Consider the following 21,004-nt stretch of genomic DNA (forward strand, 5'->3'; position numbering starts at 1 on the left):
CTGTTTATCTATTGATGGATACTTGGGTTGTTTCTATCTCTGGCTATTGTGAATAGTGCCTCTATGAACATTCATGTGTAACCATCTGAGTCCCTGCCTTCATTCTTTTTTTTTTTTTTTAAGGATTTATTTAAATAGAGAGAATGTGAGTAGGGAGTGGGGAGAGGGAGAGAATGAATCTCAAGCTGACTCTGCTGATCACGGAGCCTGATACAGGCTCGATCCCTTGGCCATGAGATATGACCTGAGCTGAGATCAAGAGTTGGATACTTAACCAACCAAGCCACCCAGGCACCCCAAGAGTCCGTTTACTTTTAATTAACATGCTCTTCTTCCGCAAGCATAAGCTGTTTGGTTGAAAGGCAAAGTGTATTTTATTTCCACATTCCCTCTTTCATAAATACTGCAGGCTTTTAACTCTGAACCATCTGTAGGTACCAGGAACTCTGTATAGTAGTCAGATGTGGGCAACAGTTCTCTACTGACAAACTTGTTTTTAATTTGCCAGAAACTGGCATTTATATGCTGAATTTATTTTAATCTGTTATTTCCTCCCAGGGCCAACATATCAGTGATAAACTAGACAGTGAATTTCAAATAATGCTTAAAAGAAATTTATACCAAGAGGTAGCTCTTGGTTTTTAAGATCCCTATTTCTAGAATAAGACAGTTTTATCACAAAGAGGTGCTATCCTTCCTCCAGCTCTAGGATCAAAATTACTATTGAGGGCTGAATAATGGCCTCAAAGATATTAGGTCCTAATCCTGGAAACCTGGAATTGCTCCTTTACTTGGAGAAAGGGTCTTTATAGATGTTACTATTTGAAGGATCTTGAGATAGGGAGATTATCCTGGATTATTCAAGTGGGCTTTAAATACAATCACAAGTGTTCTTCTTTTTTAATTTTTAAAAAGATTTTATTTATTCATTTGACAGAGAAAGAGAGATCACAAGCAGACAGAGAGGCAGGCAGAGAGGGGGGAAGTAGGCTCCCTGCTGAGCAGAGAGCCGACACGGGGCTCTATCCCAGGGGCTTGATCCCAGAACCCTGGGACCGTGACCCTGGGACCATGACCTGAGCTGAAGGTAGAGGCCTTAACCCACTGAGCCACCCAGGCGCCTCTCCCTAGAGCTTCTGAGAGGAGGCATAACCCTTTGATTTTGTCCCAGTGATACTAGTTGTGGATTTCTGATCTCTGGAACTGTAGGAGAATAAATTTCTGTTGTTTTAAGCTACCAATAAGTTTTTGGCAATTTGTTATAGCAGCTACAGGAAGCTAGTATAATTACAAAAATAACTTTAATTGCAAAGGTAACTTTCAACCATAGGGAATAGATGTAGTACTTTATGGCCAGATTATTATGTTTAACAACTATGCGTTTCCAGTAAGATTGTGAATCGTAGTGTAAGATTTTAATTGATGCTCTGAGAGAAAACCATTCCTCACTTTTGAGGCTAGTTAATTTTTAATGGACATTGTTTTGTAAACTTAACACCTCAGTCCATAATGGTTCAAAATGATACTTAGCCGAGATAAAGTAATGATTTAACCTGTTTTACTTTAAATCTTATGATTAAATAACTAAACTATTTGAAAGAAATGTAAGAAAGCCTTTCTGTTTTTTCAGAATGAGGGTTATTGAAAATAATTCCTCAAAGATTCAATTGCAGATAGACAAAATGAAACAACTTAGGGCAGAATATGAGGCAAAAGAAGTAAGATATCATACTTTCTCCAAAGATCCTTCAAAACCTATTCCAGGTATGTATTTTGTTAAAAATGTTTGAAATCCCAACTGTTTTCAGTTATCACCTATCATACAAATCAGTGTATGTGTGCTGCACTGTGTGTGTCTGCAAGTGTACCAGGACTTTAGCCAGACTTCACGAACAACTTTAGCCTGGGCTCCAGGTGGATTTAAGGGAATGAGACAACTTCAACAACCTTGAAAGACTGAGAGAATTCCAGACTGGCTGGATTATAGAAAGTATAAGGGAGGGACTGTTAGAGTTTGGTTCCTGCATCAATGTCGACATTACCTGCAAACCTATTAGAAATGCAAATTCTGGCTCCACAGCAGACTTACTGTGTCAGAAACTCCAGGGTTGGGAGTTGGGGTAGGGGGTGGAGTGGAGCTCAGCAGTGTTTTGGCAAGGCCTTCATGTGGTTCTCAAGTTTGAGAATCCTTGCTATAATATATGAAAAAACTATACTGTATTAAGTTCTAGTGAATATTGTTGATTCCCATTGATGTCATCATTCACAGGTTCTTTATCTTCAGCTAAGCCACATTTTAAGAAATTGGAGTATATCCTGGAATTCGTCAGGATGTTGAGAAGTTTGTATGATGCATGGATAGAAGAGTTGCAGATACTCATCTTGGAGAAAAGGGAGACTTAGAGAATAGCTAACTGTATTCAAAACTTTTAAGGATTTCAACTAGTGTTTATGCAGAGGCAGAATCAATAAGTGGAAATTTTAGGAAGTCAGATTTGGTTTCACTAGAAGACGCTCTGTCTTGAAAATAATGAACTGCTCCATACCAGAGGATTTCAGGTTGGACGACCATCCTGCATTTGGTGGAAGCAGGGACTAGATTCACTTTCAAATATAAAATTATGAGAGTCAAAGTACAAATAAGGTACATATTAATAAGTGGAGAATAAGTCAAATTGATTAGTTGCTGAGAGGATTCAGTGTAAGGGAATGATTAAAAACTGAGTAGGATTAATCCAGGGAGGTTTCTGGGAGAGAATTTTGATGTATGCCTTTAAAAACCAACAATTGGTCTGAATAAGGGAATCATTTCAAGTGTTGTGAATGGGTTGTTATGAATAATACGGGGTGGGGGGGGACAATGAGGGATTGGGGACTGAGGGCTTGGCAGGTTTTATAGACTTTGCATTGGAGGGAATAAACAGATTACCCTGGGGTTTGCCGTAGTAGGTTAATGGAATCATTGGTTAGAAATCTTTGGACAAAAAGCCTGAATTGTTAGGCAGAAGCTCTTGGTGGTATTGACTAACAGTGGTATTTAAAGGTTGGAAAGGTGTGACAATGAGGTTATTAGAACTTTTTAAGATGCAGGGGAGCCTCGGTGGCTCAGTTAAGCATCCAACTCTTGAGTTCAAGACTTTACTTATTTATTTGATGGAGAGACAGAGAGAGAATACAAGCAGAGGGAGTGGCAGAGGGAGAAGGAGAAGCAGGCTCCCTGCTGAGTGGGGAGCCCAATGTGGGGCTCGATTCCAGGACCCTGGGATCATGACCTGAGCCGAAGGCGGGTACTTAACCCACTGAGCCACCCAGGCAGCCTTTGACTTGATTTCATCTCAGGTCCTGATCTCAGGGTCTTGAGATCAAGCCCCGGATTGAGCTACACACTGAGCATGGAGCCTGCTTAAGATTCTCTCTCCCTCTCCCCCTCTGCAGCTTGTGCACAAACTCTCTCTCTCTCTCAAATATAAAAAATAAAAAGTTAAAAAGAACTTTTCAAGATGCAGGTTTTGGATAATCAGCCTTCATTGATGGTATGTTTAAAACTGCTACACATTTAAAATTGTGTGCTAATTCTGTTCATGTTCAGTAAGTTATAAGTTCATGCTACCATTTCTTAATTATTTCTTAACATAGCAAACTGTGATCTGTTTTGCTAAGACTTGCCATTTGAACACAAGAGTCCCAAACATGGTTTCATTTTTGACTTGTTCCCTTTTTCCCGTAGGCATGACTCTCCAAGAATCTGTCAATTTAGTTGCTCTCACTAAATACCTGAAACATCTGGAAGATAAATATGCTGAAATTAAACAGGCTATGTTGAAAAAATACGTACCAATTCAGAGAAAGGCCGAGTTAGATGAGGAAATGATTGTGACGTTAAAACGGAGAGATTTAGCTGAAAATCTGAACAAACAATTACAGTTTCGGTATGAAAATTGATTATATACTTTTTAAGTTTGAAGCTTTTATTTGTGTTTATTCTTTTGCTCCACTATTTGATTTTAGGTTCCGTATATTGATTTTTTGTTGTTGTTGTTGTTTACCTTTATAGTCATCAGAGACTGCAGATTATTTCAAATGCACTTATTTCCTGGGTAAAATCTGATATGAGCAGCTCATTTGAAGACTTTGTAGAGCATATTCAGAAAACTAAAAGTTTACCTGGTAATTTATCTATATTTTTTAATTACCACAAATAATGGAAAACATCATTTTTCCCTCCAGAAAGCTAAAGAGTGAGGATTTCCCTAGGCTGAGTTTAAAGAAATTAAAAAAAAAAAATGTATTTCTGTTTTGTCTCTATTACCCTATGAGCTTCTTCCTTAAACAGCTAACAGATAATTGGTAAAGAAATAGTAGATGTGGGGGCGCCTGGGTGGCTCAGTGGGTTAAAGCCTCTGCCTTCGGCTCAGGTCATGATCCCAGGGTCCTGGGATCAAGCCCCACATCGGGCTCTCTCCTTGGTGGGGAGCCTGCTTCCTCCTCTCTCTCTACCTGCCTCTCTGCCTACTTGTGATCTCTGTCAAATGAATAAAAATCTTTAAAAAAAAAAAATAGTAGATGTGGGGAGGAGTCAAGATGTCGGAGAAGTAGCAGCTGAGACTACTTCGGGTAGCGGGAGATCAGCTAAATAGCTTATCTAAAGATTGCAAACACCTACAAATCCAATGGGAGATTGAAGAGAAAAAGAACAGCAATTCTAGAAACAGAAAATCAACCACTATCTGAAAGGTAGGACTGGCGGAGAAGTGAATCCAAAGCGACGGGAAGATAGACCGCGGGGGGAGGGGCCGGCTCCCGGCGAGCGGCGGAGCAACGGAGCACAAAATCAGGACTTTTAAAAGCCTGTTCCGCTGAGGGACATCGCTCCAGAGGCTTAACTGGGGTGAAGCCCAGGCGGGGTCAGCGCGGCCTCAGGTCCCGCAGGGTCGCAGAAGGATCGGGGGTGTCTGAGTGTCACAGAGCTTACTGGTATTAGAACGGGGAAGCCGGCTACAGAGACAGAGCCGAGGAGTGACTCTCAGCTTGGGGTTGCCTTGAACCGGTCACAGGCTCGGTCAGCTCGGAGCGTGGCCAGAGGCCAGGGTGACGGGAGTAATTGGGCACTGTTCTCTGAGGGCGCACTGAGGAGTGGGGCCCCGGGCTCTCGGCTCCTCCGGGCCGGAGACCGGGAGGCCGCCATCTTCATTCCCGTCTTCCGGAACTCTACGGAAAGCGCTCAGGGAACAAAAGCTCCCGAAAGCGAACCCAGCAAACCGGAGCGGATTACTCAGCCCGGCCCTGGGTAAGGGTGGTGCAACTCCGCCTGGGGCAAAGACACTTGAGAATCACTACAACAGGCCCCTCCCCCAGAAGATCAACGGGAAACCCAGCCAGGACCAAGTTCACCTACCAAGGAGTGCAGTTTCAATACCAAGGAGAGGGGCAGAATTCCAGAGGAGAAGAGAGCAAAGCACGGAACTCATGGCTTTCTCCCCATGATTTTTAGCCTTGCAGTTAATTTAATTTTTTTTTCTTTTTCAATTTTTTTTTCTTTTTCTCTTCTTCTGCTAATTTTTTTTTAACTTTTACCGTTTTCTTTTTTAACGTTTTTTAAATAGTTTATCTAATATATATATATTTTTCCTCTTTTATATTTTTTCTTTATCGGCTTTCTTTTTTAATAGTTTCTTTTTTTTTTCTTTTTTTCTTTCTGAACCCCTTTTTATCCCCTTTCTCCCCCCTCACGATTTGGGATCTCTTCTGATTTGGCTAAAGCATATTTTCCTGGGGTTGTTGCCACCCTTTTAGTATTTTACTTGCTCCTTCATAAACTCTTATCTGGACAAAATGACAAGGCGGAAAAATTCACAACAAAAAAAAGAACAAGAAGCAGTACCAAAGGCTAGGGAACTAATCAATACAGACATTGGTAACATGTCAGATATAGAGTTCAGAATGACAATTCTCAAAGTTCTAGCCGGGCTTGAAAAAGGCATGGAAGATATTAAAGCAACCCTCTCGGGAGATATAAAAGCCCTTTCTGGAGAAATAAAAGAACTAAAATCTAACCAAGTTGAAATCAAAAAAGCTATTAATGAGGTGCAATCAAAAATGGAGGCTCTCACTGCTAGGATAAATGAGGCAGAAGAAAAAATTAGCGATATAGAAGACCAAATGACAGAGAATAAAGAAGCTGAGCAAAAGAGGGACAAACAGCTACTGGACCACGAGGGGAGAATTCGAGAGATAAGTGACACCATAAGACGAAACAACATTAGAATAATTGGGATTCCAGAAGAAGAGGAAACAGAGAGGGGAGCAGAAGGTATGTTGGAGAGAATTATTGGAGAGAATTTCCCCAATATGGCAAAGGGAACAAGCATCAAAATCCAGGAGGTTCAGAGAACCCCCCTCAAAATCAATAAGAATAGGTCCACACCCCGTCACCTAATAGTAAAATTTACAAGTCTTAGTGACAAAGAAAAGATCCTGAAAGCAGCCCGGGAAAAGAAGTCTGTAACGCACAATGGTAAAAATATTAGATTGTCAGCAGACTTATCCACAGAGACCTGGCAGGCCACAAAGAGCTGGCATGATATATTCAGAGTACTAAATGAGAAAAACATGCAGCCAAGAATACTGTACCCAGCTAGGCTATCATTGAAAATAGAAGGAGAGATTAAAAGCTTCCAGGACAAACAAAAACTGAAAGAATTTGCAAATACCAAACCAGCTCTACAGGAAATATTGAAAGGGGTCCTCTAAGCAAAGAGAGACCCTAAAAGTAGTAGATCAGAAAGAAACAGAGACAATGTACAATAACAGTCACCTTACAGGCAATACAATGGCACTAAATTCATATCTCTCAATACTTACCCTGAATGTTAATGGGCTAAATGCCCCAATCAAAAGACACAGGGTATCAGAATGGATAAAAAAACAAAACCCATCTATATGTTGCCTACAAGAACCTCATCTTAAACCCGAAGACACCTCCAGATTTAAAGTGAGGGGGTGGAAAAGAATTTACCATGCTAATGGACATCAGAAGAAAGCAGGAGTGGCAATCCTTATATCAGATCAATTAGATTTTAAGCCAAAGACTATAATAAGAGATGAGGAAGGACACTATATCATACTCAAAGGAACTGTCCAACAAGAAGATCTAACAATTTTAAATATCTATGCCCCTAACGTGGGAGCAGCCAACTATATAAACCAATTACTAACAAAATCAAAGAAACACATCGACAAGAATACAATAATAGTAGGGGATTTTAACACTCCCCTCACTGAAATGGACAGGTCATCCAAGCAAAAGATCAACAAGGAAATAAAGGCCTTAAATGACACACTGGACCAGATGGACATCACAGATATATTCAGAACATTTCATCCCAAAGCAACAGAATACACATTCTTCTCTAGTGCACATGGAACATTCTCCAGAATAGATCACATTCTTGTTCCTAAATCAAGTCTCAACCGGTATCAAAAGATTGGGATCATTCCCTGCATATTTTCAGACCACAATGCTCTGAAGCTAGAACTCAATAACAAGAGGATATTTGGAAAGAACCCAAATACATGGAGACTAAACAGCATCCTTCTAAAGAATGAGTGGGTCAACCAGGAAATTAAAGAAGAATTGAAAAAATTCATGGAAACAAATGATAATGAAAACACAACGGTTCAGAATCTGTGGGACACAACAAAGGCAGTCCTGAGAGGAAAATATATAGCGGTACAAGCCTTTCTCAAGAAACAAGAAAGGTCTCAGGTACACAACCTAACCCTACACCTAAAGGAGCTGGAGAAAGAACAAGAAAGAAACCCTAAACCCAACAGGAGAAGAGAAATCATAAAGATCAGAGCAGAAATCAATGAAATAGAAACCAAAAAAACAATAGAACAAATCAATGAAACTAGGAGCTGGTTCTTAGAAAGAATTAATTAGATTGATAAACCCCTGGCCAGACTTATCAAAAAGAAAAGAGAAAGGACCCAAATAAATAAAATCATGAATGAAAGAGGAGAGATCACAACGAACACCAAAGAAATACAGACAATTATAAGAACATACTATGAGCAACTCTACGCCAACAAATTTGACAATCTGGAAGAAATGGATGCATTCCTAGAGACATATAAACTACCACAACTGAACCAGGAAGAAATAGAAAACCTGAACAGACCCATAACCAGTAAGGAGATTGAAACAGTCATCAAAAATCTCCAAACAAACAAAAGCCCAGGGCCAGACGGCTTCCCGGGGGGAATTCTACCAAACATTTATAGAAGAACTAATTCCTATTCTCCTGAAACTGTTCCAAAAAATAGAAATGGAAGGAAAACTTCCAAACTCATTTTATGAGGCCAGCATCACCTTGATCCCAAAACCAGACAAGGATCCCATCAAAAAAGAGAACTACAGACCAATATCCTTGATGAACACAGATGCAAAAATTCTCGCCAAAATACTAGCCAATAGGATACAACAGTACATTAAAAGGATCATTCACCACGACCAAGTGGGATTTATTCCAGGGCTGCAAGGTTGGTTCAACATCCGCAAATCAATCAATGTGATACAACACATTAATAAAAGAAAGAACAAGAACCATATGATACTCTCCATAGATGCTGAAAATGCATTTGACAAAGTACAGCATCCCTTCCTGATCAAAACTCTTCAAAGTGTAGGGATAGACGGCACATACCTCAATATTATCAAAGCCATCTATGAAAAACCCACCGCAAATATCATTCTCAATGGAGAAAAACTGAAAGCTTTTCCGCTAAGGTCAGGAACACGGCAGGGATGTCCGTTATCACCACTGCTATTCAACATAGTACTAGAAGTCCTAGCCTCAGCAATCAGACAACAAAAGGAAATTAAAGGCATCCAAATCGGCAAAGAAGAAGTCAAACTATCACTCTTCGCAGATGATATGATACTATATGTGGAAAACCCAAAAGACTCCACTCCAAAACTGCTAGAACTTGTACAGGAATTCAGTAAAGTGTCAGGATATAAAATCAATGCACAGAAATCAGTTGCATTTCTCTACACCAACAACAAGACAGGAGAAAGAGAAATTAAGGAGTCCATCCCATTTACAATTGCACCCAAAAGTATAAGATACCTAGGAATAAACCTAACCAAAGAGACTAAGAATCTATACACAGAAAACTATAAAGTACTCATGAAAGAAATTGAGGAAGACACAAAGAAATGGAAAAATGTTCCATGCTCCTGGATTGGAAGAATAAATATTGTGAAAATGTCTATGCTACCTAAAGCAATCTACACATTTAATGCAATTCCTATCAAAGTACCATCCATTTTTTTCAAAGAAATGGAACAAATAATCCTAAAATTTATATGGAACCAGAAAAGACCTCGAATAGCCAAAGGAATATTGAAAAAGAAAGCCAAAGTTGGTGGCATCACAATTCCGGACTTCAAGCTCTATTACAAAGCTGTCATCATCAAGACAGCATGGTACTGGCAGAAAAACAGACACATAGATCAATGGAACAGAATAGAGAGCCCAGAAATAGACCCTCAACTCTATGGTCAACTCATCTTCGACAAAGCAGGAAAGAATGTCCAATGGAACAAAGACAGCCTCTTCAATAAATGGTGTTGGGAAAATTGGACAGCCACATGCAGAAAAATGAAATTGGATCATTTCCTTACACCACACACGAAAATAGACTCAAAATGGATGAAGGATCTCAAAGTGAGAAAGGAATCCATCCAAATCCTTGAGGAGAACACAGGCAGCAACCTCTTCGACCTCAGCCGCAGCAACATCTTCCTGGGAATATCGCCAAAGGCAAGGGAAGCAAGGGCAAAAATGAACTATTGGGATTTTATCAAGATCAAAAGCTTTTGCACAGCAAAGGAAACAGTGAACAAAACCAAAAGACAACTGACAGAATGGGAGAAGATATTTGCAAATGACATATCAGATAAAGGGCTAGTGTCCAAAATCTATAAAGAACTTAGTAAACTCAACACCCAAAGAACAAATAATCCAATCAAGAAATGGGCAGAGGACATGAACAGACATTTCTGCAAAGAAGACATCCAGATGGCCAGCAGACACATGAAAAAGTGCTCCATATCACTCGGCATCAGGGAAATACAAATCAAAACCACAATGAGATATCTCCTCACACCAGTCAGAATGGCTAAAATTAACAAGTCAGGAAATGACAGATGCTGGCGAGGATGCGGAGAAAGGGGAACCCTCCTACACTGTTGGTGGGAATGCAAGCTGGTGCAACCGCTCTGGAAAACAGCATGGAGGTTCCTCAAAATGTTGAAAATAGAACTACCCTATGACCCAGCAATTGCACTGCTGGGTATTTACCCTAAAGATACAAACGTAGTGATCCGAAGGGGCACGTGCACCCGAATGTTTATAGCAGCAATGTCTACAATAGCCAAACTATGGAAAGAACCTAGATGTCCATCAACAGACGAATGGATAAAGAAGATGTGGTATATATACACAATGGAATACTATGCAGCCATCAAAAGAAATGAAATCTTGCCATTTGCGACGACGTGGATGGAACTAGAGGGTATCATGCTTAGCGAAATAAGTCAATCGGAGAAAGACAACTATCATATGATCTCCCTGATATGAGCGAGAGGAGATGCAACATGGGGGGTTGAGGGGGTAGGAGAAGAATAAATGAAAAAAGATGGGATTGGGAGGGAGAGAAACCATAAGTGACTCTTAATCTCACAAAACAAACTGAGGGTTGATGGGGGGAGGGGGGTTGGGAGAGGGGGGGTGGGGAGGAGGGTATGTGCTATGGTGAGTGCTGTGAAGTGTGTAAACCTGGCGATTCGCAGACCTGTACCCCTGGGGATAAAAATATATGTTTATAAAATAAAAATAATAAAAAAAAAAAAGAAAGAAATAGTAGATGTGGTAAGCCGAAGAGTATACCTAAAACTGTACCTGAAAATACCGCAGACACAAACAGGGAGGCCACTCAGTTTAGGAAGATATTGGTGCTTTTAGAAACAATAGCATTAATTGCTTCTCGGCCTTTTGGCTAAGATCAAGTGTAGAAACAATAGCATTAAGTTGTTGATTAATTAAGCATGTATATATTTATTGTTTTCTACTGATTGATAATCTTAAATATTCTGTGGTGCTTTTCAGTAATTATAGGTGATGAAGGCATTGTTGAAGAACTGCTTGAAGACGATCCAGGCAAGGCAAAAGGAGCTGAAATTTTGCTTTGCTACATTGAAAGGCAAATATTTGAAAAGCTTTGATTTTCCTTGTTAAAATGTTACCACATTTATTTAATATTTATTTAAATATTAAGTAAATATTTAATATTTATTACATGTTTAGCATTTGTTTAGCATCTTGATGAGCTATAGTCTCTAGATTTTGTATTTTTACAATTTTAGCCTAGCAAACAAATTGGAAAATAAACTAGAATTTTAAAAAATAGATTCTTTGTGTGGAAAATATTAGATGGGTAGTCCAGAAGATTTTTCAGAGGATATATATTTAAGTTTTATTTATATAATATATTTGCATTTCCTAGCCATTAGCCTGATGTTATGAAATGTTTTTGAGAATGTCTTCTTGAGTCAGATTATCCTAATTTAGTCATTTTTTTCTCGTTTCTCCCTAATGTTTAAGTTACTATATGTAGTGTATGATAGAGTCTTACAAAGACCTAAGACTGTTCTTTAAGAGATTAATTTATAGCTGTGAGTCCAAAATGTAAAGAATATATGTAATATTTCTAGTCATATGTTAAACACTTTCTAATTGTGAATTGTCTTACTGATATAGTACAAAAAGGGGAAAAGATCATTTTGGGGTGGCAGCAAAGCCTGTGCTATTTCCTTACACTGTCTGCATCTCCAAGTTTATCAGGTTTAGATATGAGAGTAAAAGCCTTGTCGAGATTAAAAGTTTTATGTGTTTTGCTTATTAGTATTATTTTGATGTTTTTCTCCTCTAGGGTGTCAAATTCATTTGCAACAGTAAATCCTGTTTGCCATAGTTTTATTAATTATGGGGTAAGGGCTGATTTGAATACATTCTGCCCTCATAAGAGGAGTAGAGGCTTATTATTTTTTCTTCTTGTGTTAGTCTCGTTATTAATTAGGAGTCTGATGTCTGGCAGAGTAACATAGGCTTCTGAATACCAAGGACACCTCTTGATCTTCAACTCCACGTTCTTGGTGTTTCAATTACTGTTTCCCATAGACTGAGTCTCTAAGCACATTGCCCTCCTTTCCCCTGATATCCCTTCTCATCTGCAGATGATATGTGAGAAAAAAATCTAAGCTCACTGTGAATTCAGTTAAAGTTCTTTCCATTTTCTATGTTTTGTCATAAGTACTATAGGAAAAAAGTACAGGGTAAGGTTCAGTCTTCTGTCAGGTGAGAGTTTTATTCTGAGGATACAAAAAATGACAGAATATTAAAGAAAGATTGAAAAAACATCTTCCTGAATGAATGAATCTAGATTTGATTTTTTTATATTACTGTGTTTAGTCTGTTTTAGACAATTCTAATTAGTTTTCTTTTTTGTGTGTACTATCATAATGCGTAACAAAATGGAATGTCTGTAGGTTCAGTGAATTAATGTCGCTTGGTGAATATGAAAAGGCGGCTTGTTTTGCAGCAAACAGTCCTAGAAGAATTCTTCAAAACATTGGGACAGTGAATAAATTTAAGGGTAAGCTTTTTTCTCTGAATCTTATGTATGTATGCAAATTGTACTTTTTTTCCCTGATAGAATGGAAAGAGTATTGGAAGTAGGAGACTAAAGATCTAGGCTCTACCCCATCCCTGCTATTTACTCAGTTTCTTTAGCTGTCACATTGAGGGATTTGATTTGGTTTTCTACATTAAATGAGGAAATATTTCAAAGCATACAGAAAAGTGTGGAGAGACATACAACAGCCACATACTTACTATCAGGATTCAGTAGATGTTAACATTTTGTCAAATTTGTTCTACTTCCTTTTAAAACAGCTTTGTTGTTTTAAGTTGACATACATATAAAAAGTGTATGTATGTACACAATCTGATAAATTTTGGCGTTTGTGTCACCCAAAAGTTCCCTCCTTGCCCTCAGTGATCCTTCTCTCTCTTCCTCATCCTTCCCATCTTCCTCTCTCCCACAGCTGCCTCTCAGGGGCAACCACTAGTCTAATTTCTGTCACTTTAAAGCTAACATTAGTTAGCTTTTCCTAGACTTTTACCTATGTGGAATTACATAGTAAGTAATCTTTTTTTACTGACTTCTTGCACTTAGGATCATTATTTTGAAATTCATACATGTGTTGCATCTATCAGTATTTCATTCTTTTTTATTGTTGAGTAGTAGTCCATGGTATGAATACAAATCCTTTATTAGAGACATGACTTAAAAATATTTTCTCCCAGTCTGTGGCTTGTCTGTTCATTCTCTTTGAGTATCTAGGAGAAGTTTTAAATTTTGTTGAAGTCCAGTTTGTGAACTTTTTTTTTCTTTTATGGATTGTAACTTCTCTAGTGTTATACATAAGAAATCTGTTTTTTTTTTTGTTTTGTTTTGTTTTGTTTTGTTTTTTAAAGATTTTATTTATTTATTTGAGAGAGAGACAGTGAGAGAGAGCATGAGCTAGGAGAAGGTCAGAGGGAGAAGCAGACTCCCCATGGAGCTGGGAGCCCGATGTGGGACTCGATCCCGGGACTCCGGGACCATGACCTGAGCCGAAGGCAGTCGTCCAACCAACTGAGCCACCCAGGCGTCCCAAGAAATCTGTTTTTAATCTGCTGATTTTAACTCCAATGATTCTGATTATGACTTCTTGGTAAGGATTTTATAGTTTTAGGTTTACATTTAAGTCCACGATTCATTTTGAGTTAATTTTGATATGTGGTGCGAGGTATGAGTTAAGGCATTTTTTTGCTGGTAGCTATCCAATTGTTCCATGATAATTTACTAAAAGGACTTTCTCCACATAATTGCCATTGTTGAAATTCAGTTGTGCTTATATTTTTAGGTCTCATCTCTTTCACTGATCTGTTGATCTTGGTGCTAATACTATACTGTCTTGATTATTGTTGCTTTATAGTAAGTGTTGAAATCAGAGTGTTAGACTTCAAACTCTGTTTTACTTTATCAAGTTTAATTTGGCTATTCTGAGTCTTTCATATTTCTGTTTAAATTTTTACAATCAGATTGTAAATTTCAATAAAAAATTCTGTTCAGGATTAGACACTGAACAATATTGGATATTTGGTCCAATGAACCCATAAACATGGTATATCGACATTTATTTGGGTCTTTAAAAATTTCTTTCAGCAGTGTTTTGTAGTTTTCGGTTTTCAGGTTTTTTTTTTTTTTTTTTACATTGAAAAATTTAGTATTTTGCTTAAAAATTTTCAGACATCTTACAAATACCTAGGAACTCTTCCTTTGGATGTGTTCTGAAATTGGTGAAGTTAAAAGTGGTATTAGTATATCCCTAAGGTTTTTTTTCTTTCTCTCCTTGACTGATCTGCTTAAAGTAGGGAACATAAGTTTTAATAAAAGTCAAAGCATGCAATTAAGACATGCTTAAGTAGGTATAATTACCAGTGAAATCGGAAAACAGCCAACTTTCATTACTTTTCTAGGTTTGTGGATCTTATGCTGAGAAATGCACCAGTATTAGGTGATACTTAATTGTTGTCTAGATAGTTGTCTAGATAGTTGTTGTCTATATAGTTTTATTTTAACACTAAACTGCATTTTTAAAAACTGAGAGGCTCAGAAATAAATACAGAGGTATAAGTAAAGGAGGAATATACTCAGTGGAGGTTACAGTTACAGATAATTTTTCCTACTATTTTCATTTTATGTGGAAATTTTTGATGTCAAATATATACAGCCTGTTTTTCATTAGTTTTCCCTCCAAAACCCTTTGAATTCAACAGTTTGAAAAAACTGTGTGTTTTTTTTTAAAGATTTTATTTATTTATTTATGTGTCGGAGAGAGAGGGAGAACGCACAAGCAGCCAGAGGCAGAGAAAGAAGCAGGCTCCCAGCTGAGCAAGGAGCCTGATGTGGGACTTGATCCCAGGACCCTGGGATCATGACCTGAGCCCAAGGCAGCGGCTTAACCAACTGAGCCACCCAGGCATCCCAAAAAAATGTTCTTTTACATTTATTTGAACATGAAAAATTTGTTGCCGTATACGTAATGCATATGAACATACATATTTATAGAGATCATTTGTGAATTGTGTGTAAATGGCCTGTCTCATATTTTTGCATGCACAATTTTTGGTATTCTATTCTAGTGGATGTAATACAGAGTATAATCTTGTAGCTTTTATTCAGTGGACTCAAAGTCAAAAAACCATTCCAACAATTATTTATAATTAGATAACTGACTGATTTTCAGTTCATGTTACCCTGCAGAAGTATTCATACATCATGAATAATGACACTGTACCTTTGGGTGTTAAACTGTTAATTTTTATAAGTCTGAGTTTTAAATTGGTGTATATAAAAGTAGCCAAAGCCTAAAGAATGATGACATAAGATGTTTCTACCACAGAGCATTTATAGTTTCATAAGGGACACAGGAGCAAAGAGAAGTGATTTTTAATCTGTGTTTAGGTCTTGTACATCTTTTGTCAGCTTTATTTTTAAATATTTTGTATTTATATTATTACAATTTTTTATTTCAATTTCCAAAATTGTTTGTTAGTAGTATATAGAAATACAATTGATTATTATATATTGATCTTGTATTCTGTGACCTCTTGAAACTTGTTTATTAATTCTAATACTTTTATTGTGTATTCCTAGAATTTCTACATAGCTAATTACATCATCTGCTAAAAAAGAGTTCCACCTTCTTACTTTCCAATATGGATGTCTATTATTTCTTTTTCTTGCCTTATTTCAGTGGCTAGGTCTTCCATTACAGTGTTGAATAGAAGTGATGAGAGCAGATACCATTGCTTTGTTTTTGATCATTAAGAATGATATGAACTGTAGATTTTTCATAGATGCCCTTTATGAGGTTGATGAAATTCCCCTCTGTGATTGGTGAGAATTTTATCAGGGATGAATGTCAAATACTTTTTCTGCTTTTATTGAGATGAAAATGTGGTTTTGTCCTTTAGCCTGTTAATGTAATTTATTGCCTTCCTGGGGAAAATCCCACAATTTTAAAATTAATTTATTATAATTACATAGCTGTATAGCCATTTTTATAACTTAATTTTAGAATATCTTTCATTCCAAAGATAAACCTTATACCCATTAATTCCTCATTCTCTACTCCCTGCCCCCTCTCTAAACCCTAGGTAACCACTAATCTACTTACTATCTATATAGATTTGCTTATTCTGGACTTTTCATATAAATAGGATTGTGCAATAAATTTTTTTTTTTTTTTTGTCACTGGCTTCCTTCACTTAGCATGATGTTTTTGAGGTTTATTCATGCTATAACATGAATTGTTCCATTGTATGGATACATAATGCATTTTGTTCATCCATTTGTCAGTTGATAGTAATTTGGGTTGTTTTTACTTTTTGGCTATTATGAATAATGCAGCTATGGGCATTTGTATACATGTTTTTATGTGGACATATGTTTTTATTTCTCTTGGGTAGATACCTAGGAGTGGAATTGCTGGGTTATATAGTAACTCTCTGTTAACACTTTGAGGAACTGCTGCTAAACTGTACTATTTTTCATTCCCACCAGCAATATATGAGGATTCCAATTTCCTCACATCCTTACCAGCCCTTGTTAATGTCTGTCTTTTTGTTGTAGCCTTTCTAATCCATGTGAGATAGTAATCTCATTGTGGATTAATTTATTTGTTTATTATTTTTTAAAAATTTTAATTCCACTATAGTTAACCTACAGTGTTACATATTAATTTCAGGTGTACAATGTAATAAATCAAAAATTCTGTATATTACTCATGCTCATCAAGCTGAGTGTTCTCTCATTGTGGCTTTGATTTATATATCCCTAATGACTAACAGTGTTGAGCATCTTCTCATGTGCCTATTGGCCATTTGTATATCTTTGGAGAAATGTCTATTATTTGCCCATTTTAAAATTATGTTATTTGTGATTTTATTAGTCAGTTGTGAGAGTTCTTTTTATGTCCTGGATAAAAATCTTGTATCAGACAGATGATGTGCAAATATTTTCTTCCAATCTGTGGGTTTTTTTTTTTTTTTCTTCTTTTAGTAATCTGTACATTCAAGGAGAGGCTCAAACTCACAATCCCAAGATCAAGAGTCACATGTTCTTCTGACTTAGACAGGTTCCCCTCTTTTCACTTTCTTGATGGTGTTTTTTTTTTTTTTTTTTTTTTTTTTTAAGTAGTCTCTGTGTCCAGCATGGAGCCCAGTGCAGGGCTTGAACTCATGACCATGAGATCAAGACTTGAGCCAAGATCAAGAGTTTGACACTTAACTGACTGAGCCACCCAGGTGCCCCTTGATGGTAGTTTTTGAAGCACACAAGTTTTAATTTTGTTGAAGACTAATTTACCCATCTTTTCTTTTATAGCTGTGCTTTTGATGTTATATTTAAGAAGTCTTTGCCTAACTTAAGATCCTGTATTTCCTTCTAAGAGTTTTGTATGTTTAGGTCTGTGATCTACTTTGAGTTAATTTTTGTGTATGGTGTAAGATAGTGATCCAAATTGATTCCTTAGCATGTAGATATCTAGTTATCCTAACACCATTTGTTGAAAAGACTGTTCTTTATCCATTGAATTGTTTTGGCCCCTTTGTCCAAAATCAATTGACTATAAATATTTAGAGTTTATTTCTAGACTCTTAATTCTATTATATTTCCCTAGATATCCATCCTATGTCAGTATTGTACAATTTTGATTACTATAGCTTTGTAGTAAGGTTTGAAATTAGGAGCATGACACCATTTTTCTCTTGATTAGTATTAACATTGTATGTCTTTTCCCATATTCTTACTTTGGATCTATTTGTGTCTTTGCATTTAAAGTCATTGTCTTCTACATGCATCCTAATGCCTGATGTTGATAGCAACATTACCAACAATAGCCAAAGTATGGAAAGAGCCCAAATGTCCATTGGATAAAGAAAATATCTATATCTATCTATATGTTTGTGTGTGTGTGTGTGTGTGTGTGTGTGTGTGTGTATCTACTATATATACAATGGAATATTACTCAGCCATCGAAAAGAGTGAAATCTTGCCATTTGCAATGACATGGATGGAACTAGAGTGTATTATGTTAAGTGAAATAAATCAGTCAGAGAAAGACCAATACCACATTATTTCACTCATGTGGAATTTAAGAAGCAAAGCAGATGAACATAGGGGAAAAGGGGGGAAAAAGAAGCAAACCATAAGAGACTTTTAACTATTGAGAATGAACTGAGGATAGGCCAGGAAAATGGACTAAATGGGTGATGGGTATTAAGGAGGATGCTTGTTCTGATGAGTACTGGGTGTTATTATATGTAAGTGATTAATCACTAAATTCTATGCCTGAAACCAATTTTACCATATATATTAACTAACTAGACTTTAAATAAAAACTTAAAATTAAAAATAAATAAAGTCAGTGTCTTCTAAGAAACAGATACTGGGATTCTGTGGGTTGGTTTTTTTCTTTTTCTTTTTTTTTTTTTTTTTGGTTGAAGATTTTTTTTATTTATTTATTTGACATCCTGCTTTTTTATACACTCTGACAGTCTTTGCCTTTCAGTTGGAGTGTTTAGATCACTTACATTTAATGTGATTGTTGACATGGTTGGGTTTTGTTTGTTCTCTTTTTCTTACCTCTTCTTTGTTACCACTCCCCCCCACTTTTTCTGCCCTCTTTTGGATTAGTTGAATTTTTTCATGATTCCATTTTTCTCCTTTGCTGATTATGAGCTGTAACTCCTTGTTGTCTTATTTTGGTTGTTGCTTTAGGTTTCATAATTTCTATCTTTAACTTATCACATTCTACCCTCAGGTGATATTCCACCACTTGATGTACTATATAAAAACAATATGCTTCTAAATACTTATATTCATTGCGTATACCATTTCTTGTTTTCATTTCATGTAGATTCATGTTTCCATCAGGTATTATTTTCCTTCTGGCTGAAAGACTACCTTTATTATTTTTTATAGTGCAGGTCTGCTGGTGGTATATTCCTTCAGCTTTTACAATTTCCATGTGAAGGTTCTGAGGGAGATTATATTCTATATTTCTCTCCTAGCTTCTAGGTGGCTATCAACAATTTTTGGCACTCTTTGGCTTGTAGACACATCACTCCAGTCTCTGCCTCTCTTTTTACAAAGCATGTAATACTTAGTCATTAAATGTAATGTTTAATCCTAAGCATTAGTTATGTTATAAGCATGTAATTTTACATGTTTAAGCATGTAATCTAAAATTATAAGGATGTAATTGTAGATTGAAATTTTTTGAAGATGCGAAGAGATGAAAATAATATGAAGAAAAAGCAAACTGTTTATTTAAAGTGTTCAACTCAAAAACTTTTCTTCTCTCTATAGCTGTTGGAAAGATTAGAGGCAAGCCTTTTCCATTACTCTTATTTTTTGAGGCCATCTTTAGCACAAGTCATGCATATAGACGTCCTATTAATGCAGAACTAACCCTGGAAGGAATCAAATGTGGATTATCTGAAAAACGTTTAGATTTAGTTATCAATTGGGTCACCCAGGAAAGGTAAGCAAAGTAAAGTTTTTAACTTAATTTTGATAGTTGGTTAATAAAGTTGTTTATTCTCAAGATTTCAATAGTTTTTTTATTAGTACATTATTTGAATATTTATCTCAGGTCTCTGTTGCATTAATTGGTCCGAAAAGATTTACTAAGCATTCAAGCAGTGATGAGGCCTAGTCACAATGGGCCCAGATCAGGAGTTGAGTAATGGCAGTTCACAGATGATTCATGACCACTTTATGGTGGATAGAAGTTGATTAGTAAGGATAGAAAAGGATTGATCAGTATCATGCTACTCAGAGGGATAAGACAGGGACCTGGATCCAGATAGATTGTGGGTACATGTAAAGAATAAACCTAGAGAAAACTTAGAAGCAGGATGGATGTGGACCAAGGTAACATTTAGAACATACAAACCAGTAAGAATAGACAAGAGATGGCTTCTTGGAATTAGGTTTCAGTACAGATTGGCAGATTTGTACTAGAGCCCCCTGAGGTTAGATTTCCTAGTACTAAAGCCTCAGACATGGATTTGAGTGTACATTGTTGATAGAGGGATGGCTTCTCAAAAAAAAAAAAAAACTGTTTAAGGGAGTAAGTGAAGCAGAATAGAGATGTGTGTGTGTTTGCGAAGCTAGGAAAGGATGTGCTCTCAGGCAAGTTTTAACCTTGGTCTTATTTATAGAGGTTCTGGAGCATAAACCACACCACAGAGCTGTCCCCCTCGAGGCAGAGGGGCCAGCCTTTTGTACCTCTCTGTTAGAGCTATGAGCTGCCTGGTTGAAGCATGGTGGCTCATGCTAGCGAAGGGCAATTTGCTATAGAAAGGAGGGTCCTGTAAGCCACTGGCAGTCAATACTCAGAGCAGCTGGGGAAGGAGGATCCTGGCAGGACATTAAAACAGCATCTATTACAGTCAGCCATTTGCACAGCACCTATGTATCTTCTCACCTTAATTTCACTCCATCTAGGCACAACTTCTCCATGTATAATTGTGGGTATAATTCTCGGGGATTCTTAGAACAGGGGGGTTAGTGGGATATACTATAGCTCCTGTCATGATAATGGATCCTAGGGTTGTAATTTGTTTTTTACAACTTTATTGATACATAATTTACATACAACATTTGATACATATTTCAAATGTACAATTTGAGTTTTTGTAAAATGGCATTGTAGAGATGTAATTGACATAATAAACTGCACATATTTGTAGTATACAGTTTGACAAGTTTTGACATATGTATACACCCATGAAATCATCACCACAGCTGAGATAATCAA

The 21,004-nt window shown here is 37.0% G+C and overlaps 1 protein-coding gene across 5 annotated transcripts in view; it reads left to right on the forward strand.

Annotated features, from left to right (window-relative positions):
- Positions 1-21,004, forward strand: part of CLHC1 (clathrin heavy chain linker domain containing 1) — a 45,254-nt gene that overhangs the window by 11,983 nt on the left and 12,267 nt on the right. For all 5 annotated transcript variants that reach the window (XM_047745100.1, XM_047745102.1, XM_047745103.1 and 2 more), the window contains 6 exons: positions 1,631-1,764; positions 3,728-3,929; positions 4,055-4,167; positions 11,175-11,268; positions 12,614-12,720; positions 19,549-19,723. In XM_047745100.1, the coding sequence (XP_047601056.1) occupies positions 1,631-1,764; positions 3,728-3,929; positions 4,055-4,167; positions 11,175-11,268; positions 12,614-12,720; positions 19,549-19,723 (825 nt within the window). The remainder of the gene's footprint in view (positions 1-1,630; positions 1,765-3,727; positions 3,930-4,054; positions 4,168-11,174; positions 11,269-12,613; positions 12,721-19,548; positions 19,724-21,004) is intronic.

Source organism: Lutra lutra, chromosome 9, assembly GCF_902655055.1.
Source record: "Lutra lutra chromosome 9, mLutLut1.2, whole genome shotgun sequence".
Taxonomy (NCBI): domain Eukaryota; kingdom Metazoa; phylum Chordata; class Mammalia; order Carnivora; family Mustelidae; genus Lutra; species Lutra lutra.